Source organism: Phyllostomus discolor, chromosome 7 (genome assembly GCF_004126475.2).
Source record: "Phyllostomus discolor isolate MPI-MPIP mPhyDis1 chromosome 7, mPhyDis1.pri.v3, whole genome shotgun sequence".
In the NCBI taxonomy this organism is placed as follows: Eukaryota; Metazoa; Chordata; class Mammalia; order Chiroptera; family Phyllostomidae; genus Phyllostomus; species Phyllostomus discolor.
In genome coordinates, this window is record NC_040909.2 from 15,477,100 (window position 1) to 15,500,409 (window position 23,310).

The window sequence follows — 23,310 nt, forward strand, 5'->3', positions numbered from 1 at the left end:
AGTAAATTACAAGCTGGGCTGCAAGGTGGGAAGTTCAATGGAGGAAAATAAGTGGGCCGGGATGATAGGTGTGCCAAGGGTTGGGCTGCAGATGCAATGTTAAGTGAAGCTTTCTTCAGAAGGTGACTTTAGAGCAAAGATTTGAAGGGGAAGTGAATATTGATGGAGCCCCTGTGACGCCTCAGGCCGTCTGTCTTAAAAAAGCCAGGATGGCTGGGCGTAATCTCTGTAAACTGCAGAAGAATGTCACTCATGGCCGGAGGGTGGGTGTGCACACTCCTGTGAGAATGCCACAAGCCTTGTCTGTGCAACTCGTTCAACACTGATTTTTTAAAAACCGTTCTGAAGTAATGGCACCTATTTTGGTAAGTCGGGTTGCAGCAGATGAAATTTTTTTTTTTTAAGATTTTATTTATTTATTTTTAGAGAGGGAAGGGAGGAAGAGAAAGAGAGAGAGAGAGAGAGATAGAAACATCAATGTGCAGTTGCTGGGGGTTATGGCCTGCAACCCAGGAACGTACCCTGGCTGGGAATCGAACCTGGGACACTTTGGTTCCCAGCCCGCGCTCAATCCACTGAGCTACGCCAGCCAGGGCTGAAATTTTTTTTTTTTTTAAAGCAGACAACTACAAAGACTACTGGAAAACAGCAAGTCTTTGTTTTCAAAGGGAAATAGGAGCATAAGGCCGAGCAGGGAACAGCTGTCATGTCCAAGTCCAATGGTCCTGCAGAGTCATTGCTCCTCCCTGGCAGGTGGCGTGATGGCAGCGAGGAGCCTGTGGGGCTAACGGTGTCAAAGCAGGAGGTGTTGCTTCAAGCGAAGGATGGTTTTTGTCGGTGGGGGAGGCCTGGAGAGCCTCGGGCTGGAGTCCGGAGACCAAGGGTCCCTGCCTCTGAGGCTGACGAGCCCTGCACTTGGGTGGGCTGCTTTCGCCCCTCCACTTTCCAGAACGACTGCTTATTTGCTAGACGTGCACTTTCCACGAGTCATCCCGTTCGGCGAGCTCCAGTGTAAGACAGGAAGGAGGTGAGCTTCACAAGATAACCAGTAAATTCCTTTTCTGGTTCCCGAGTGCCTTTCTCTTTGATCTGTGCATTTGAAGATAAAATCAGGCTACTTCTGTGTAGCTTGGGAATTGAAGCCAGGCCACAAAAATGGGGTTATGTGGGGTTGTCATAGCTTCAGCCGTGGAGCAGGGCTGGCTCTAGAATCCCTGGGTTTTCTTTCCTCCAGACGTCTTACGTGGCGTTGAGAAGGTCATGTCCTCTTTGACGTTCTGGGGGGTGGAATGGCTCAGTGCCGACTTCCCTCCGCTCTCACTCATACAAATCGCCAGCCCCAGATTTCAGTTCCATTTCTTGAACTTGAAAGAGACTGTCAGGGAATTATGACCAGGAGCTGGAGGGAAAGGAAGGTGTCAACCTTGCTGTAGGCGAAGCCGCGGTTCGTCCACTCCCTCAGGTAACCTTCCGTGGTGAAAGACCCTTAGGGGGATGGTCACAGGGACTTCTCCCTGGAATGCATTTATTATTGGCTCACTTTCAGAAGAGGTGTAAATGATATGCCCAGATGGTCCTCGTGGTCCCTTTCAGCTCTCCAGTTCTAAAATCCCCCTGTTATCGGAGATGTAGACGTGTGCCTTTGGATAGACTGATTTCCCCCAGGCCTGCATCGTCGGGGGGCTCGGGGCCTCGTGTACTGAATGAACACCCTCTGAGCTGACTCTGGTGTCACTTGTTGTCTGAGTGATGAGGGCTTCTCTCTCCACTTTCCTCTGACTGTCCTCCGGTCCCACGGGTTGAGCGCTGGCTGCTCCCAAGCCTGTTGAAAGGAGAACTCTGACTCGCAGCTGCCCGCTGTCTTCCTGTTCCGTAGATGATGAACCAGGTGGAAGGGCAGCAGAAGAACCTTGTGCACGCCATCGAGTCTCTGCCGGGCTCTGGCCCCCTCACCGCCTTGGACCAGGATCTGCTGCTCCTGAAAGCTACCTCTGCCGCCACCCTCAGCTGCCTCGGGGAGTGCCTCAGCCTGTTACAGCAGAGTGTGCACCAGGCGGGCCAGCCCAGCCACAAGCCTGCGGCCTCAGGTAAGACTCCCGGTGGGCAGGCAGTTCTGGGCTTGCAAATGAGGGCTATCCGGGGGTTGGGTGTGCATGCACACGTGTGCATGATTGCCTGCCTCCTTCCCATTCATCCTTTTATCCACCATCCATCCATCCAACCATCATCCATCCATTTATCTTGTTGTCCAAGGGTTTCTCCATTTATCCTTCCCTTCTTCCCTCCCCAGTCTGATATATATATATTTTTCTTTTACCCATAAGAAATACACCCTCCTATGAAACCTTTAACTAACACATTTACAAGCACCCCTTTTAGACTTGCTGACATCATTGTTCTGAATCTCATTCGCTTTGTAACTTTGCACTCATTGTTGTGTTTTAAGATCCATGGCTGGGCAGCAACTGGTCCATTATTTCTAGCCGTGCCCACAGTGTGTGTCCACTACATTTTACCCAATGCTCTCCAATGACAGACACACACATTGCCCGCCCTGCTCCCGGTCCGCGCCCCTCGCTGCGGTGGGCATCCTCCTGCGTGCCCTCTCCTGGACTCGAGTGCGAATTTCTCTAGAATACCTATCAGAGGCATTTCTAGGTGTTAGGAATCCAGAAATAATAACACACTCCCTTAAGATGCCGCAGTCCTTCCAGGGGAGGGTTTAACCGATGAGCACATATAAAGATGTTAGTGAGATTCAGTTCAGCGATAAAGGTGAAAGGAGCGCGAGGTGGGTTGTGTTGGGTTGAATTATAAAGTATTAGAGTTAAGAGACTAACAGAAGCCTCGCTGGGTTTTCTTGCCCAGAATTAACTTAATTCATGGGGCAATGAGGCAACTTAATAGAGGAAAAATAAAGCTAGGTGATGCTGTTATGTTTCATACTTAACTCAAGTCCCTTTTGCTCTCTACTGTGTATGAAGATGAAGGGGGTGTTGGTTTCCCAGAGCCGACTGTGTGTGGGTGGTGCGGCCTTCTTTCTGTGTTTCCCTCTGTCCTCTGCTGAGGTTTGGTCCGGCCACCGTGGGGCCTTTGCTCCACATTGTCTGCGGCCTTCACAGAGCAGATGTATTACTGTGCGCCGTGCACAGTTTGGGTGAGATGCTGTGGCTCAGAGCAGTTCCGTTCCTTGTCCAGGTTGCCCCGGCTATGAGACGAGCACCGGGCTTTTCCCGCTGTGGGCCCCCCCCCCCCCCCCCCGGGTTCTTTGCGCCACCTGGCGGGCTCTGGGTCCCCCAGCTGGGGCCGGGGACACTGTCCGGCTCACATCATAACTTTCTGAAGGGCAGATACAGATTTATTTTGTTTACTTTAAAAAAATAGCTTCAGACTTTTAGAAAAGCTGTGAGAATTGTAATGAAAAATTCTCATCCATCCATCCAGCCATCCATCTAGGTTTCCCAAATGATAATATTTTATGATATTTACCTCATCTTCTCTCTCTACATATAAACCTGTTAGTCTTGTAACCACCTAAGAGGATGTTGCAGAAGTGACACACCATTCCTCTTAACACGCTTCAGTCCTGGAGAAAGGACGCCGTCCACAGAATGGCAGCGCAGCGGTCAAAGTCAGCAAGTTCACGTGAATGCACTCCTAGTCCCTTGTCCGCAGGCCTCACTGAACTTTGCCAGTTGCTCTGTTAGTGTCCCTCATGACAAAAGAGACAGGTTTCTGGTGCTGGATCCAGTCTAGGAGCGAGCGTGCTCACGGGAGCTCGTGTGTGTGTGTGTGTGTGTGTGTGTGTGTGTTCAGGCCTATTAGGAACAGCCCCGACCTGCTCTTCTGTCTCTTCCTCTCCAGCTGAAAAACAAAACTCTGGTGCTGAAACCCCCCTTGACATTCCCCGATCTGGAAGGAGCCTGCGTGACCCCAGTGGGGCGTGGGCACTAACTCGGGGTGAGACCGGAGGCCTCTCCCGGGTTCCGTGACCTCCCTCCCAGGGTACCGTAACTTCTGCAGCCCAGCGGGCTCCTTCCAAGAGCCCGTCGCTGGTAAACGTAAGCTTGCACCATTGTCTTCTTCCCAAAATGTATCCCTTACATCTTAACTCAGGGATGGTTTCTAGCAAATTTCTACCTCCCCTCTCCACCGCCCCCCCCCCCCCCTCCAGTGTTCTTAAGGACCTGGGCGGGGACAGAACTCAAGGTAGAGTTTCAGATGTGGTGACAGGTTGAAATGGAAGCTATTTGGGAGAAGGAGGGACCCAGCAGTGCTCCTGAAATTATGCCACGTACGGTGTTATGTCCTCCCTGTCTTCCTGGCCCGTCTGTCCAGCCTCCCGTCCTCTTTTGTCAAGGAGCCTGGGTGGGGGTCGAAGAACAGAGGGAGCAGGAAGCTTCACAGCGGTTATTTTGTTCCTTTGTCTTCTCCGCCCTGTTAAAAGTTCAGTTCCCTATAACACAGCCACTTAAGCTTGAAAAGATTTTGCGTGTGTCTTTTAAATCTGTGCCACACATTGCAGAGAGTGGGGTGCGGGGCAGGGAATGGGATTATTCTCTGCATCCAAAACGTCACAGTTGCCTGCACGTAAAACCAAGTTCCAGAATCTCAAGCTAGTGGAATGGGAGAGTATGGGAGCCCTGGGAGTGTTGTCACAAAGTGCATTTGTTTAGATTCTCAGGGCTCTCGAGGTGGATCGTAGCTGTAGCCGACTGAACTCCCCGCTGGAAAAACCACACGGGTTGTGTCTGAGGCGTGCCAGGCGGGTTGATGGAAATCAAGATCGAGTTAATGCAAGACTCGGCCAGGGCTCCTTTTCCATGTGCAGTGGGCAGGGAGGCACAGGGGACCCCTGCACACCGAACACCTTAACACACCGTTCTGCCCCCTGCAGTGTTTCTTCTTTCCTGTCCCTTTTCCAAATCAAAACTCAATCTGTGGTCGTGTGGTATTACATCCCCCTGAAGCATTTCATTGTATCCTCCGGGGAACGTGTCGTCTTTGGTGCCTCTGCCTGCCTGCGAGTGCTGCTTCCTAATGCTGATTTCACGTCAAACACACCGAGCACCTGGACTTGGAATCCAAAACCGCGTTTGTGTAGTCATCTGCCTTCTGCCAGTCTGGTTTGGGCTCTCTAGACCTGTCTCTGATGTTGTCTCTAAGACATAGTGAGCTGAGATGCGTCATTGAACTTCTCTGTTTGTGGAGAGGTTTGTAATTAAAATTAATAAAGTGGCTCGGCTTTTTGGTCAAGGCTTATGTTCTGCAGCCCTGCCTCAGCAGCTGGATGGAGGCAAATGATTGATGAAGGAGGGCAAGCGAGCATCGTGTTCCCCAGCCGAGACACACGCCTCTCATTCCACGGAGAAAAACAGGCAGGGCTGCCTCAGAATTGGGAAAGGCTGAGCTACTTAGGAGTCTGGCTTTTTAGGTGGGGCGCCAGCGTGGGAGAGAAACTGGACTTCTCAAGGGGGTTGGGGGTGCAGTCTGTTGTTTGTGCTTCTGGTTCGTTCCTTGCTTGCAGGCTTTGATCCAGGGCACGTGGTTCAAAGTCCGAGGGGATGCCTGTAGCCAGATAAGCACGTTCTAGAGCCAGGTAAGAGCTGGGTGCGAACAGAATGGTCCATGTAAGGCATGTGGGGAAAGAACACTGGAGTCAGAGCTGCCGGAGCCCGTGACAGGAGAGCCCCGGGGAATGGCAGTGGGTGACGCAGGCGCCCTCAGACATAAATCGGGACGAGAGAGCACGAGACGTGTAATTGGTGCGAGGAGAACCAGAGCAGAATTTAATGCGCTTTTCTTAACTCATCCCTGTAGTAACATTTTCATTCTCCGGTAAGATTGGTGGGGTGTCCAGTTAATAAGCCAGTTGCATTGGTCCCGCTCCCCTGTGGGGGTTTGGCAAAAGGGTCAAAGAGGTGAGACCACGGTGAGGACTCTTCCTGGCTCTTCTGGCCAGTCCCCTCCTTCCTTCCGCTGCGCTTCGCTGCTTTCCGGAGACATCTCCAGACTCCCCGAGTTCGCCTCCTTCCCGCCACTCGGAGATCCCCTGTGCTTTCTCTGGCTCGTACACCTTCTTTCCCTACACCTCCTGCTTCGGTGAAACGTGCCCGCCCTGAGCCACCTTCCCTTATTTTGTGATGAAAAGCCAAGATGGAAGCGTGATGATTCCTTCAGTGAATAGCATATTGGGGGCGGGGGGGGGGGGGGGACTAGCATTGCAGAGTATGTCAGATGGGTGGATTTTTTTTTAATTTCTCTGTAAACACAGATTTTGAGTGGCAGCTTCTCAAAACACAGCTGTTAGATGCTAACATCCCAGCTTTCCATTATAAATGTGCCTTCTGCTTCTCTCAAGTTCGTCCATCTCGCTGCACCTTGGAGCCGCACCCTTCCAGGTTTACTGACCCGGGAGGCAGGAATCCACTGTTCGAGGATGAGGGAGAGACCTGCCACATGCCATCACATGTCACGGGCTCCGGCAGGGCCTCCCAGCCCCAGCATGGGCACGGCGGCTCTCAGCACTGCACACAAAGTTGGTACAGGTCAAGACCACTCCACAGTCAGACCTTTAAGCGCACAGTTAAATCTCCTGTAGCCTTTTCTTCTGGTCGGCTCGGGGAACCAGGTATTCATAGTTGCTTTTCTTCTTCACGTCCGCTAAGGTGTGTTGTGTGAGGAGCTCCAGGTGTGTGTAAATGCCCATTTTAAGGATGGGATTTGCCACTCGCTGGACCACCCAACCCCCTCGCCTTCCTGTTCTCTTCTGTTGTGTCGTCTTTGATGAGCTCCCTGCCCCTGAGCCTTAGGGTGGACCAGAGTGACAGGCGATTGGCACCTAGCTATTTGGTTTTATCATCAGTCAGCGGCCCGCGGTAACGTTTGGATCCCAGCCTCCTCCTCATGTGGGTGTTTCTGGCCTCCTTTTGACTTCAGACATTTCTGAGTCACTTTCCAGAGGGGAGGCATATATTTACTCCACTGTCACCACCATCAGCAGTAAAACACGCCATTTTTCTTTGCTCCACCAGAAAGAAAAAGTTGCCAATTAAACCACAACACACCGTTGATTGTGAGATGAACTCCAATTTCAGAGATGTTAACATGGGGAAATTAGGTGCATCTCACAATTAATGAAATGTGCTTTAGACCTGCGTTTTGTTTTATGACACAGTCTCAAGACTCGTTCCATAGAGCAGTGTAATCCATTTATTTTTTTTAGCTTTTTTAATTGTATTTTTTCCTCCATTGCCATTTATCCCCCTATGCCCTGCTCTCCCTGCAATCTCTTTATTTTTTTAACTGCTGTTTGTTGTTCTATGTTTCTATGTTGCTTTTCTTTTTTTTTCTTTTTTTTTTCTCTATTTTGTATTGCCTTTACTCCTCTATAGTGTTTTGGGAAAAAATGTGTTTATAAATTTTAGTAGTGGTGCCATTACATTTTCATGCATGTTCTTTAACCTGCATTTTTCTAATCAGCAAAGTCAAGGATGACACACTCTTTTTCTGATTCTCTCCTTGAGGGATGAAGACACAGCATACTTGAATTCCCTTGTTCCCTGATTTTTGGCAATATAATATAGGGCTGTTCTTAATCTTTTAATACTAATTTAATACTTAATGTGTGATAATAATTAAATCTGTAAAATAATTTTGACTTAATGTTCAGTAATGTAACCACGTTTAGAAAAATTTCCATTCAGTTCCAGGGCTGGGACTAAGGTGAGGTGAGAGAGGCACTTGCCTTGAGCGTAAATTTAAGGGACATCAAAATAATTAAGATAAAAATGGTACTTTGTAACATTTTTAAACCACAATTAATGTAAAAACTAAAGGATGAACAAAATATCAAAATTTTACGTAAAGAGAGGATTCCACATGGTGAGGATGAGGTGGAGGCAAGTGTGATAAAGTTCTGTAGGATTTGGGGGGGTATGAATTTTGATTGTATTACTCTCATGTGAAAATATCATTTATCGGGGTTACTGAGTGTCTTGGTGGCTCTTTAAACTTTATATGCAATGGGGGTGTCTTCGCTTCAGCCTAGTCCCAGCCGCGCTCCGCTCTGTGTTCTACTGGGTTCGTTGCTCACCACCAGTCCTTTTATATGTGACTTCTTTGGTCTTGACTTTTCGATCCTGCTTCTTTTCTTTATACACGAGGGTATTATCATACGTCCTCGGGAGTTCCCTGTCCACCAGAAGGCTGCATGTGTTCCCAGTCTCTTCAGTGCTGCTGAAAGGGAAAACTGTGTGGGCCTCAGGGGTCTGGGCTCTGGAGCCAGGCTGCCTGGGTTTTAATCTCAGTCCTTCCACTTTATTGGCTCCGTGTGCCTCTGTTTCTGTGTGTGTCAGCTGGGCGCCATAGTAGGACCTGCCTCATGGGCTGTCAGTAGGATTATATGAGGTAACACATGCAAGCTGTGTACAATAGACCTTGAGCCCAATAAATATGGACTCTCTGTTAGCAGAGGAAAGATAATTTGGCTGAGGAAGAGCATTATTCCCCCCAAATCCCTCAACCCACCCCAAATCTATGGACTTTTTTTTTTTTTTTTTGCATTCTTCTCTTTGCCTTCTGGCATTTAGTGTTGTGCAGCAAAATTCAAGACTAGCTTGATTTTTTTCCCACTTGAAGACAAGCCTAATTTTTCTGCCTAAATGATTGAAAAATGTTTCTCTTGATTTTCGTTATTCAAAAATGTTGCCAAACTTCACGAGCTAGGCATTCATTAAACTGCTCTGTCTGTCTGCTTTTGTGTGCGTTTGAAATTTCAGCCATAAGAGGCCTAAGAAGATATTGCCAAGCTTTTGCAGGGCTGTGTGAGCCGCGCACCCTCAGCTCCGTCTTCAGCTCCGGCTGTTTCTTTGCTCCTGCTGTCACGCAGTTGTTTCTGTCCCATAGATCTGATCACTGTCCGTCGGGATCTCTTGGCTCGAGGTTGTGCCTTGTCTCTATTATGTTCTGTCTAATTGCGGCCTCTGTGCCCTTGGCAGCTGCGCCCCGGCAGGACCGCCTTATCTCGATGGGCTTCTTGCTCGACTTTCTGCAGTGTTGACTCTGCTCTTTTCTCGTGGCAGTGTTCCTTTTCCTTCCACTGCTGCTGATTTCATTTCTTCCTGACGATGCCTCCGTGCATTCATCTCCTCTCCCGCCTCCGCCCGCCTCCTCCTCCTGTTCCCGTTTCACAGAGGCTGCTTCAGCCCGTGTTGTGCTGTGGATGCGCCTTTCCTGATGCTTCATTCCCTGACACCTCCCTTTAGAAACTTCAGAGATCTGCTCTTCCTCGAAGCCGTCTGAGGGTGCTGTTGCTCTGGACAACCCTTTTCATTCGCTCTCGGTTAGAATTGTCCTCCTTCATCCTCAAAGGAGACCTGTCTGTCGAGCCTCTCAAACCAGTGCTCATTTATTACAGCAGCTGGAATGGTCTGAGATGGGTTTCTCTCCCGTCCTCACTCACTGGTTGTTTTTTGATACTCTGAATCCATAGAGTATACGGAAAACTACCTGCCCCCAGCATGCTTTGCTACCGCCGGTACTCCTGTCCTGGTCTTTTGTCTATCCTGGGATGCAGGAGATCACTGCCTGGCCCAGCCTCTACTTCTTGCTCTGTCGTCCCTGGATTTTCATCTCTGCATGATGGTAGAAGGGAGGGGAGGGAAGGACAGAGTTGCGGTGTGGGGGTGATGGAGGGACCACTGTCCTGACTGGCTAGGCAAGCAGATCTCATTGTTTCCCCTAGTGCTTCTTAGGCTTTTCTAATGAATCTAGAGGACATGTACTGCTTGTGTAATAAATAAAATGTTAAAAAGTGGTATGCCAGTATTAACGAGACAGTTGCTCAGAATTTAAGATCTGAATGCAGCTTCAGGACTCTGAGCAGGAGCTGCTGATCAGCCGGACAGGTAAGAAGTAGCTTTTCAGCATCCTCATGGCAGATTCTGGTGTCTCAAACCCAAGTCTGGACGGACATTGTCCTGCAGCCTTTGACTTTAGTGCTGTGCATTTCCACCTTTTTTAGGTGACGTCAAGGATGGATGTATGGATGCCTTGTTGCCATTTAAAAACCATGGTAAAAAAACATATCAAAATGTACTATATTAACTACGTTTAAGTACACAGCTCAGTAGTGCTGTATACATTCACCTAGTTGAGTGAGCAATCTCCAGCACTCTTACTACCATCTTGCAAAACTCACTCTGTACCCATTGAACAGAAGCTCCGCATCCCTGCCCTCAAGCCCCATCCCTAGCCCCTGGCAACCACCATTCTACTTTTCCTTTCTAATTTTTTAACTTTTGGGAGGTTGTGAAATGTGCACACTTTTTGAAATTTGCTATCTCTGAAAATCTTAAGTTATTCATGCATTCTGCACATAACTTGTTAAGTGCCTACCCTTTGCTAGACCATGTTCTGGGTTTTTGGGACACAGCCATGGGCGCGGGCAGCACTGTCCCTGCCTGCCAGGGGCCATCCTTCTCAGGAGGAGAGCAAGACGCTGGACAAATAGCATGAGCAGGGTGAGTTCCGACAGTGTGGAGTGTGTGGAGACAGGAAACGAGCTGACCAACGTGACAGGAGTGCCTTTAGGGGCTGCAATGGCCAGGAGGGTCGCAGGGGGCTTCGCTGAGCAAGTGACATGTAGGCAGTCCCTGGGTATATGCAGGACACCACTGCCCCTCACGTAGGACCGGAGGGATGGCACTCTGAGCAGAAGGAACAGCACGCACGGAGGCTCCGGACTGCCATGAGCTGGGCTCCCTTGAGGAACGGAAAACACAGCAGCATGGCTTGAGGATAGAGAGCAGCGGACGGGGGGAGAGTGACACGAGGCTGCAGCCTCCCAAGGCAGGCGGTTTGCATTCTGTTTCAGTTGCAGCGAGAAGCCAGTGGAGGCTTTTAAGCAGCAGAGTTATATGATGTAACACGTGACACTTAAAAAGAAAAAAGGTTCCTGCATAATCACGTGTTGGGTCAGATAATGTTGCACACACTAACACACATGTAGGAGCACATGTAGGTTTTTCTCGGAGTAACTCTAATGAAAAGGCTGGTGCCTGTGATTACTTGATGGCTAGAACATTGGAGATGCTGAAAGGTTAAGTTCAAGTTCACCTGAGGCGGTCTGTCCTTCAGCCTGCCATTTCTTCATCACTGACCCCTGAGTTTACACTGAAAACCAGCTTCAGAGGGTAGGTAGGCCAGCTGGGTTTGAGACCTATTCTAACTCTAATGAAAGAATCACTATTAAAAGGACAAAGAAATCCACCTTTGATGACTCCTGTCCCCAGTAGTAAACATGTACAAATATTCTATAACAACACGTGACTGTTTAAAAAAAATTAGAATTAGCAAGTCTTCCCCCACTGCCCCCCAAGGGTTGGGGGAGGATTAGAAAAACGCTTCTGCTTTCCCAGGTTGGTTTCCCGTGCTCCTCGCTGGAACGGAATGACCGCATCTGTTGCCGGCGATGGGACTTGCACGCCAGCCACCTCTCACGGCGGAGGCGGCGTGCCGTGGTCACACTGCAGCCGTCCTTCTGACCTGTGGCCGTCGTGTGCAGTGGCGCTAAACCACGTTCTGAGCTGCCTGTGTTTGTAAAATTTGATTTTTGTGGTTTTTTTTGTTGTAAACATTTAAAAAAGTGTTTTTAAGTTAAAAAAAAAATAAAGCACCTTGAAGAAACGGTGGTGTGGGGGAAATGTGGATCGTTTGTGTCCAAGAGTGGGGAGAGAAGTGGTCTATTGTGATTCAGAGACGGCCGCTTCTACTGGAGCGGGTTTATGAATAGACGATCTGAACCTGAACGTGATGCGCCACTCAAAACAAGCCCCGCCTACATTCACCCGGGTCCAGGCGCCGGAGTGCGCCCATTTCCAGTCTCGGTGTACAGCGAGGTACAGCTATTTATTGAACTCTAAATGTTTCATTTGGAAAACACGTGGCATCAATCTAGGTCTTTATTTCAGAAAACATCCTGGGATGGCACGGGCCCAAGTCACATTCCACAGAGCCGCTGAAAAATGGGACCTTTGGCTCTTTGCCACCAGCCAGTGCCAACATAACCTGGGCCATTTTACCCAACTCCGCCGAAGATGAACCGGCCTTCCCGCCAGAGCCAGAGGTAAGCCAGCAGTCCTCTCTGCACCCTCGTGGCCTGTGTTATCGCTTGTTCAGAGACGTCCTCATTATATTTGTAACTTGCTCGGCTCTTTGTTTCAAGAGGAGACAAATTATGAAATGAAGCATTGCCTGGAGAGATAAAAAAAAAAAAAAAATCAGCCCGTGCATGTCTGGCACGTCTGCTCCTGTGTCTGGCAGCTGCTGTGGGTGAATTGTGATCCTACCAATGAGGGCGCTCCCGTTTTTCATTGAAATGGGAGTCGTGTTAACTTCAAGTGGGAGAAATTCTAACACGCCCATTAAAGCGATGCCTATTGACGGGAAGGGAGCAGTTACAATATATTCTGTCCCTCCCCTGAAGAATGGCTTCTCCGTGTGGTTTGCGCTGAAGGCCCTGCCCCCACGTGCTCGACTCCTGCATGCTGCAGACCCAGGGTGCACGGGGCGGTGGCCGAGGCTCCCTCTGGGTGCTGCACTGCAGCCTGGGTCCAGGCTGCAGGGGACGCCTGCCCTGCCTGGCCAGGGAGGGGCAGCCTCTGCAGGTCTTAACCACCAGCCAGACTCGGACAGGCTTCAGGGACACCCCGTCTCATGGCCCTCGTGACTGACCATGTGTCTAGTGGTGGCTAGAAGGAGGCCAGGTGTAGTGTTGCCTTTTGTCAGTTTTATTATGTGTCAGAAGTGAATTTTGTTTTTTCCTTTTTCTTTAAATTTTTTTTATATCCTCACCTGAGGATATGTTTATTGATGACACACACACACACACATACACACACCCTGATGTGAAAGAGAAACATCAGCTGGTCTCCTCCCATATACTCCCTGACCAGGAATTGAACCCATAACCTAGGTATGTGCCCTGAGACCAGGGTTCGAACCCACAGCCCTTTGGTGCACAGGACAACGCTCCAACCCACTGAGCAACCTGGCCAGAGCCCCTTTTCCTGTTGATGCACATGCCCTGTTGACATGATCTTTCACCCAGGCTGAGCCCCACTTTTACCACGTGAGAGGTTATTATCACTGTTCATGGAGATCACTTTAGCCTGAGCAGTGTGGAACACTCACGAAACCTGTTTTGTGAGGTTGAAAGCCCCGAGGGAGCTTCGTCAGTCAGATGGCGTCGGTTATCAATGGAAATCGTTCTCCAGGCTTCACCCCATTACGGCCTCTGACAGTGACTTGGTAGCTGAGTTCCTCCAGAGGCAGGGCCCGCCTGCGTACGGATGTTTCATCACTGTGGACGCGGTGCCTCTGCGGGGTGAGGAACGCACAGGGGATATGAGATGCTGAAAGGCCAGTTGGCCTCTACCTGTACAGTGAGTTTCAGGTTGAAAGCTCTGACCGCTGCTGTGTAGGTAAACTGGAAGGTAAGTCGGCAACTCAGTAAATTCTAAGAGCCGCTCGGTGGTGTTGCTCTTTTGAGACACTTCGGTGGGGTAGCTTTTGAGGATGGGGTACTTAGCAGTAGAGGGATGAAACATTCAGTTCCCTTTATTTTCTCGGAAAAGAACCTTTGGGGATTCACACCATAATACACCTGTTTAAACTCTTGCTCTAGAGAGAAATGTGAAGAGTACAGAAAGAAGTTCTTAGACCTTTAGAAATGATTTTTGAGATCCTTACCCTCAGCGGCATTCTTGGGCAGAACCAAACAGGGGCTATGACCTGAAAGCTTACTTATCAGGGCTGGGGGGGGTCTTCCTTATTCAGGGACTCGTCCTTGGTGTTTCTCTTGCTTTTCCCCGCTGGGCGCTTCCTCTGACCCTGGAGTTAGGGAGGCCGGGTCTGTTCCGTTTACATAAAATCGTGGCGCACTCGCCTTCACCAGTCAGCACCATTGGCAGGGGATCCTATGTAATTGCCCACAAGAACTAGCTCTCACCTGCAACTTTTTAAAAAATACTCTGAAAGGTAACAAGGGAGAGCATTTTCCCCTTAAGTTCGGGACAATCATTAACGTCTGGCTGTCATTTTTGCCCTTACTTCCGTCGTGAGAGCCACATAAGGTGTTGTTTGTAGGAGCCTCGCTGGCGTGTGAGGAGGGAGAATTAGAGTGCTTTTGCAGACACCCCTCCGCTCTCCCAGTGGCAGCTCTGGGAGATGGCCCTCGCAACCCCCGCAGCTCCTGTCGCCTGGACACTGCTCTTATTTCAGGCGATTTTGCTTCATTAAATTTTTTTTTTCTTGAAGAGTTAGAGAAGCTAGCAATATCCACCCAGTAGTTTTCCCGTCAGAAAAAGGAAAGCGTTTCCAGTGCCGTCTCCTTGTACAACTTAAAGAAGTGGCCCAAGAAGGAAGTGAAATTCCTAAAGGGGAAAACTTCTCTATAAGAAGGGTCCTTAACCCTTTTGGCACAGAGATTACAGTTATTCTGTGAGTGATCACTGGGAAACTAAGGATTGTTGTTATTGTGGTATGTTAGCTAAAGAGACGTTTTTTTAAAAAAAATTGTTTTGATCAAGTTAGGTCTTCAGGAGCAATAATTAGAGATAAAAGGTACCTCCCCTCTGGGTGTGTGTGTGTGTGTGTGTGTGACACCACCGAGCAATAAACTCAGTCCAGTTCTCATTGGACACAGACTGGGTGTCCCACAGTTCAACCCCATTCTGACACTGTCTGCCTGGAGGGAGTGTCAGATCCCACAGAGTAAGGGCTCAGTCCCATGAGACCCCCCCCCCTGCACACACACACACACACACACACACACACTTCACATGCCAGCCATGTAAGTTCAGTGTCACCTGCGCTTCTGCCCAACTGACTGTAGATCAGAGATTCCAGTGACCCCTCTGCGAGTTGGATTGATTTGCTGGTTTGGCTCATGGAACTCAGAGAAGCATTTACCAGTTTATGATAAGAGATGGGAGAGATGCAGAGGGGAGGGAGTGGGGCTTCCTTCCCTCTCCAGGTGTGCACTCTCCTGGGACGTGCACCTGTTCGCCAACCCAGCAGCTCTCTGCACCCTGTTCTCTTCGGGATTTTGGAGGCTTTGTGTTATATAGGAATGAATGGTTGGTTAGATCATTGGCTACTAGTGCTTGAACTCAATCTCCAGCCTCTGTCCCCTCCCTGGAGGTTGGGGGGAGACGGGAAGTTCCAACCTTTGAATCTGGCTCCTCCGGCAACCATTCCCAATCCTTAGGTTACCTAGCGGCTTTCCCGAAGTTACCCCAATAACACAACAAAAGATACCTTTATCTCTCTCATCTGTCAGGGAATTCTGTGGCTTTTAGGAGCTGTCTTCCAGGAATGCAGGCAAAGACCAGAGATATTCTTTTCTTCTTATAAATCACAAGATCGCCCTCCCTTCCTCTGATTCTGGCTTACCATAAAATAACTTACAGATGTCTGGAAAATTAATGCATTTTCAAGATTTAGTCTGCCTAATTCCCAGCAGAATAAAACTCACAGAGCAGTGCGTATTTAATGCATGAGCTAGGACCGTGATTGGCTGTGTTATCAAATGCAGGGATCTTGACATTTTATTCTGCTGGGGCTACCGCTAAATGTGAAAAAGAAATACTCTTCCATAATAAAATTGAGTCGGGATCTTGGTTTTACCCATTAGTAGAGTGATTTTTCTAGTCTCTTAACACCGTTGGAAACCTCGGTGTAGACAAGAAAAAGGGTTTTGTTTGCCTTCTGTGTCGAAGAATGCCTTGTTCCAGGACGGGGGGAACCGGGATGGGGGAGACGCTGAGGACTGGCCCTCTTCTAGCAGCGGGACCCGTGTCGCACCCTTCTGATTGGAAACCTAACCACTCCGTGTCCCCGGCTTTCTTACAGCGAGGTTTCTAAGTGCGGGACAGGTTTCGCAAATGCATTTGTGTGAGGTTTGGGAGCCTGAGGTGAAGACCCCCGTGCTGCTGGCAGGCGAGGCCGTGGGGATGTGAGTGCTGAGAGGCAGTTGCAGGGGCCGGACTCGTTGTTCTAGGGCCCTAGTCCCACCCGCCTGGGCTGGGGGGTCGTCGGAGCTGCGGCAGCTTCCCAGCAGTTAGATCCTGGCCCCTCCTGTGGCATGTTCTGGAATTAAAGAGTCTGAGGGGCACTTCTGCTCCCCCAGATCTTTCAGTGACTCTTTGGGCACTGAATTCCCACGCAGAACCCCCTTCTAATGGAAATACCTTCTAATGGAAATACCTGGAGTCGTTTCAGTTCCCGGTGCTGGGTCCTGACTGGCTGGGCTGTTGGGCCAGGAGAGCTGAGGGCGGCGTGGAGACAGCCCCGAGTGACAGGGCTGCCGTGTGGCCCTGTCGTCCGCCTTCCTGGAGGATGTATCCAAGGGGGCAAGACCTTAATTTTCCTCAAAATTCAGGTTTCTTGAGGTATAATTCATAAATAGTGAAACTCGCCCTTTTAAAATGCAATTTTCTCCCTTGTAACAAATCAAAGTCTAGGACAGTTCCGTCCCTTTCCCGGATGCCCGTGTGTTCTTCTCTGGTTAATGCCTCCACCTCGCCCATGGAAATCGCTCATGTTTCATATCCGTTCAGGGTTGCCTTTTCCAGAATGGCCTCTCAATGGAATCACACAGGATGCAGCCTGTGAGCCCGGCTTACTTCATTTGCATAGCCCGTGTGACAGTCACCCGTGTCGCGGTGTTAGCCAGCAGTCCATGGCATCTCTGTCAGTGGGTACCAGTATCCACTGGGTCCAGAGTCTGCGTATGCGGCCCCCGGCTAAAGAACATCTGTTAAACTTGAGAAACGGCTTCACATCCCCCGTCGATGACACAGAAAAAGAGGGGCATTTAAAAATAATGTCGTGTAGTCATTGGAGGTAATTATTTGGTGCCCAGATGCCTTCCGCTTGGCCTGAAGGGAAGGTGGGGAATTAGTACGATTTATACTGTTAATCCCTCCCACTGGAGACCCTGCGCAGAGCAGGTCTTAAGCCTTTGTCTTTGAGCTGCTGCCAGTCCCTGGGTTGAGTGTTTCATTAGAAGCTTTGTCTGGTTAATTGTCTGTATTGGGGTGGCAACGATGCCGTCAAGAGACCACACGCAGCTACCCCTCCCCCCGCCCCCAACTAGAAAGACTTCTCATCGTGTCCCGAAGTACTGAGCACTAGATCAGCGTATTAATGGGCCAAATGGGGTTTGGTTAGGAAATTGCAGAGCTGAATTTTCAAGTAAGCGTGAGGTAATCTCCTCCCTTCCCCAGGGCTGGCAAATTGTTTTGTGAATAAAGGAAGGGGACAAATAGGAATGTTGCTCCAAGGAGAGTTTCCGTGCCCTTGGTCGAATTGTCGTTTTAGCACTGAACTTTTGAACTGCTCCCCATAAACGCTGGCGCGGGGGAAGTCCTCAGGCATGCTCACTGAAGCCTGGGCCATGTGGGCCCCTCGACCTACTGTCATCTCTTCATTCTCCGTCTCCACACCACGTACATGTGTGGGTAGGTGTTAGTTAAGGGTATCGGGCGTGGTGATAGGGTTTTGAAAATAAGGCAGTACACTGTTTTGATCCTTTGGATAATTCTTCTAACACAAATGATCAGTCTTAAAGGACTGTTCAGCCTACTTGACACATACTTATTTGTTGTCAGCTGTTTGACCAAGGAGTGAGGCAGCTGTCACCGACTCGCAGCGCTTGAAAGACACTTTATTGAATTCTGTCATAACCCCACAAAGTTTAATTCCGGAGGACTGCTACGTAGGGAGTGTCGTTGACCCCTCTTAGAATTTGTTACAAGTAGGTTCTCATTTGGTATGATTACCGCTTCCCACCCCACTCCCCCCCCTACACTGTTGTCAGATAGTTTGATTGCATAGCCTCCGATTCTGGAGAACAGACTTTTTCTCTCTTCGAATCATAGCTTTTGAGTCACTGTATCTGAGGATTAGAATAGTCTTTGGGGGTCAAATGGCCACTCCCGAACTAGAGTGGCTGTCAGTGGCTGTCCGTATTAGGGACCAGGTTGGTATCTGGACCTTCTTTCTCCCAAGCCAGTGCCCTTCCTTATAGTGTACACCATTGCCTGTACCCAGAACAATTCTTTCCGTTGCAAATAAGAGAGATTCCAACAATTAGTAGCTCAGCAAATTAATTTTCTCACCCAATAGGAGTTGTGCTGGTAGGTGTTTCCAGGTTTGGTGTATAGATTTCTGGCAAACAGTATGGAGATTCCTAAAAAAAAAAATAGAAAAAGAACTACCACATAATCCAGGAGTCCTACTTTTGTGTATTTATCCAAAAGAAAGAAAATGAGGGTCTGAGAGACACTTGTACTCATTGTAGCGTTGGTCATCATTGCTAAGGGGTGGCAATAACCTAACCAGCCTGCAGTGGGTGAATGGCTAAAGAAGATGTGTGCATACATGCGATGGATAATCGTTCTACCTTTTTAAAGAAGGACGTTTTGTCACGTGCAGCAATGTGGGTGAACCTTGAGGACATTACGCTGAGTGAAATAAGCCAGTCACAGAAGGACAAGTACTGCATGATTCTACTTATATGAGCTACAATAGTAGTCAGACTCATAGAACCAATTCATGTGGTGAGGCCCTGACCTTCAGTGTGACTGTATGTGGGGAGGTAGGGTCTTCAGGAGGCAATTAAGGTTAAATGAGGCCATGAGAGTGGGGCCCTCATCGGACAGAACGATAGCCTGGTAAAAAGAGGGAGGGGAGAGAGAGATCTCAGTCTCTTTCCGCCCCATGGGGAGGACACAGAGAGAAGGCAGCTATCCACAAACCAGGTTGGGTTCACTGGAACCCAGCCATGCTGGCACCCTGACCTTGGACTTCCAGCCTCCAGGACTATGAGCAAGTAAGCTCCTGTTGTTGAAACCACCTAGTCTGTGGCATTTTGTTGTGCAACCTGAGCGAAGACGCTCAGCGTTTTCACTCCACGCACATTTCACAATCGTTAGACGGCAGGTTCTCACGTGACGCTGTCTTAGTTAACGTTGTTTTGTTATACCACTGATGAGATGACGTAGGAATTTAACGCTTGTTCATATCAATCAGCCTATGGCAAAATTGGTTTTATTATATGTACTTTGTTAAAGTCACAGAACCTGGAGACGATGTTAAAAGAGGACCGAGTGTAATTATGTTTTAAGTCGTAAGATGAGAAGCAGGAGAAATGGTTTTCAGCCAAGTGGTATTTCCAGATTAGCATGCCGAGGCCATGGAGGTCCGGGCGGTATGCGGCCGCAGGTTTCCGAGGCCCATAGCAATTCAGACGAGCAACCAGGAGGCGACCTGGAATTTGAAGGCCTGTTTTTATGGTCCCCGGATAGGCTGTCATGCTTAAGAGCTTTCTGCCTTGCACAAAAGCATTTTTCTGCCCCCCTTTCTTCTCTTGTTGAAAAGCCAACAGCAGACCTAACCATCTCACACCCATCTGAGCCCTGTGCACATTTCCCAAGGGCTTCTCGATCCATGTTTTTGGCAGCACTAATGAGCTCTCCGGTACGGGCATGGCAGCAGCATTTCCTGTACAGCTTTGGGGAATGAATTTCACTTTGTAATACTTTTTCAAAGTCTTGTTCCTTCCGCCATCTCTTTGCACTTCCCCTTCCTCTCTTCCTTGTCATGAGTGATGATGTTTTGTCTTCTTGGCTGGACGCTGCTTTTATAAGAGAGAGGTAGAAGAGGGTGGTAGGACCCAAATCATAGTTTTTCAGGGGCCAGTGGGGTGTCTTGGGCTCTTAATGGATGTTAACGTTGAATAAGCCAGACTTTGGAGGTAGCCGGAGGAGGGATCCCCCTGTTGCTTCCCTTCTCTCCCCTCCCCCCCAGGCCATGGTGGCTTTGTGACATAAACACCCTCCAGAGTGTTGGGGCGGGAGCCAGCCTCAGCTGGCATTTGTGATCTGCCATTTGTGAGCTGGAGCCCTATGAAAAAAATCAGCACCAAGTGGTACAGCCTCTCCCATCCTGCAGCTGTACCCAAAGGATTAAGCGCTTTGAAACGGGTGAATGAAAAGGGCTTAACCCGCTGCGGTATTTAGTCCGGGATTGCCCCGTCCCTCCTCTGCTCTTTGCCTTCCCGCCATTGCGGTTCCCAAGAAGGGAGGAAGTCAGAGCTGAACCAGGCGTGAAGCGTCGAGGAGGTGGTAGCAATGTGGTATGATCATTTTTAGTATTCCGCTGTTTTTGCGTGTTTCTTCTCATCTCGTAAATGTGGCCCCGGATTTTATAATTCCCTACGCGTCCCCCCTTGCCTGCCTAGTCCCATGAAATTGTACCAGTATAAATGAGCTTTTCGCCATCTGCCTGGCTTATATTTTTATTTGCCCATGATGAATAACTATTCTCACGGTGATTTATATGCTGCCTGGGATGACGTTCACTTTTCTAAGATGGAAAGTCATCGCTGAGAGATTTATGGTCTTGGGGAAAGAATGTTATGGAAGAAAAGAGTAAGGTCTTTTCTCACATATACAGTGCTTTGGGCTTTGCCTGAATTAATCAATGAGTTCTCGTGCCCCTTTTGCCACTGGTATTGGGTTTTGTAGATGGACCGTGTGCTGTGCAATGTGGAGGCTTATTGTGTACTAAATAGTAATTGTCAATTTAAAAATTTGGGGTGACAGTGGCAGGTGGGAGCAGCCAGGCAGCATGGAGACTGTGTGTGCGTGTGGACGAAGCAGAGCCGGAGAATGATAGCTGTGGCATCGTCTGAGTTCCACTGGCGATTTCAGACCCAGCGCGTGTAGGCCTCAACCAGCCACTTCTCTGAACACTTGAACGTACTTTACCAGCAGCTGTGTGGCCGTCCCTCCTGTCCCCTGTCACCCCAGGACCAGAGCTGTCCTTGCCACTGCAGGCAGATTTAGAGCAGCAAGGGCCAAGTGCAGTGCGTGGGCTCTGCCAGGTGACAAGCGCTGTCAGGTGTCGTGTGACACCCTGTCACCGTTGTCTTTTTTCTCTGTCATTCATTGTTCACAGCCAGCTAAGTGGATAACAGATTTTCCTTACATCATGTGTGGCTCTCTTTATTGGCTACGATGATCTCAGCAAATGACCTCATCATGAATAAGCGCAAGAAGAGTGGCAGAAATACAGTCAGGTGAAGGAAAAGGAAACCATAACTTTTTTGGAAATGAAATTAAGCATAATTGTTGACTTATGTAATAGTTTTGCGATCTATAAAATCATGGACATGTTCTTCAGATTGCCCCAAATCTTTTTTTCACATTTGACTTGATTTCATCAGAACTTCTTTTCTTTAAAAAGAATAAGAAATATATATATATAACATTTTTGTAGCTATTTAAAAATTAATATTACACGAATGTCCAATCTCCACTCTTTACAGTGAATGAATAGCCTTTCGCCCACATTATGTTTAGAAGAACTTGGTGGGTGACTCTGGAAGGGGACCTACACCGCGAATGACATTGTTTAGAAAATGTGTTTCAGATTTCAGATGCTGTCTTTTCAGTGGCTCCTGTGTTAAAATGCAGGGTCAGCGTATAGTTCTGGCTTAAAAAGGAAATATACATGTCATGTAGTTCAGGGAGAAAAAATGCCTCCTTGGGGATTGTGCAGTTTTCCCAGAGCAGACTGATGCCAAGTTCTGGTACTGAATTGAGGAAAGAAATGGAAGCAAGAGAAAGAGACTACAGTTCTGTTTACATGCCTTTTTAAAAATTCCATTATGGAATTTTAGAGCTAAAAACTTCTTAGGAGGGGATTTTTACAGAAATGCTCACAACGAGGAAATGCTGCCTGCATAGAAGCTGCTGTGTGAGATCAGCCGTTCCTAACTGGGTGAGGGGGGACGCCTCGTGCCCTGGGGAGTGAGGGAACAGATGTAACCCCCGCTACTTCCTGAGCTGTACCGGAAAGCCTTTATGAGCATCAGAGTGCCCACTTCACAAAAGCAAGCTTTTTGTTTATATCATTTAAGAACACAGTCCTAGCTGGCGTGGCTCAGTGGATTGAGTGTCGGCTTGCAAAACAAAGGGTCACCAGTTCGATTCCGAGTCAGGGCACATGTCTGGGTTGCAGGCCAGGTCCCTGGAAGGGCATGCGAGAGCAACCACACATTGATGTTTCTCTCCCTCTCTTTCCCTCTCCTTTCCCCTCTCTTTAAAAATAAACAAATAAAATCTTAAAAAAAGAACAGATTCTTTGAAGAAACAATTGGTAGAACCTAAGCTACAAAATAATAATAAAGTCAACGAGAGATCCTGTTTTAGGTAATTTGGCTGTTTGAGACGAGTAGAAGAGTTTCTCCGAGTCCCGGAGGTATTTTAGAGAGGCCCAGTTCGGTGATGGCATTTCTAGGATCCAAGGAATGATGCTGATATTCCCTCTCTCCTTCTCTCGAGCACTTCGGTATAGAGTAGAGGGCAGTTCACCTGTCCCTTGATGGGGGGAGGGGGTCCGTTGATGTCTTGGTACAGTCCCTGCTTCTGGAGGCTGACAGAGCGGTGTGAACCCAAGCTCTTTCACGTACTGGGCGTGAGGCCGTGGGCACGTGAGTTACCAGCGGTCATGCTCATGGTAACTTCCTATTGGAAACGTCATGGGAATTAGATGAGATCAGGTATTTTCAGTGTTCAGCTCCGTGCCCTGCACATAGTAGGTACTCAGGAGTGAATCAGTGTTTATTCGAATTGTCTGTTGTCCTGCCTATGTCGTTGTCATTGTCAGGTTTGAAGTACGTTGGGAACCCCTGAAGAGCATTTGTTGTTATGCTCTTCTGGGTTCCTGATGTGAGATTCATTTTTCTTTTGTTGGTTCTCCAAAAGAGCAGCCTGGGTATAAACGATGACATGTATATTTATTTGTATGATGGGGCGTGACTGACAAAGGACTTGCATTAATAGCTTATTCAAATTAAGCTTCTTCAGATGTAGCTAAATAATCATCAAGGCAGTTTTATTGCTGGTGTCTTATCTGGGTTCTCCCCCAGGAAGACCTAAAAACCAGCCACATGAATTGGCATTGTGGACCCAGGCCACTGGACATCTGTATGGGGGGATGCCCAGGTGGGCTGATTTTCATAGCATGCCCCAGGTTTGCCACAGGTGAAAGTCTGGGATGCAGAGAAATAAAGGAGGTGTAGGTAGTTTGTATTAGTTTCCTATTGGCTGCTGTAACAACCTGCTACATATTTAACAGTTGAACACAACACAGATTTATCATCCTGCAGCTCTGGAGGTTAGAAGCCTGGCACAGATCTCAGTGGACTAAATTCAAGGTGTTGGCAGGGCTGTATTC

The 23,310-nt window shown here is 48.6% G+C and overlaps 1 protein-coding gene across 2 annotated transcripts in view; it reads left to right on the forward strand.

Annotated features, from left to right (window-relative positions):
• The window catches only part of OSBPL10 (oxysterol binding protein like 10), a 245,735-nt gene that overhangs the window by 176,403 nt on the left and 46,022 nt on the right, over positions 1-23,310 (forward strand). For both annotated transcript variants that reach the window (XM_028518710.2, XM_028518711.2), the window contains 2 exons: positions 1,877-2,087; positions 11,973-12,127. In XM_028518710.2, the coding sequence (XP_028374511.1) occupies positions 1,877-2,087; positions 11,973-12,127 (366 nt within the window). The remainder of the gene's footprint in view (positions 1-1,876; positions 2,088-11,972; positions 12,128-23,310) is intronic.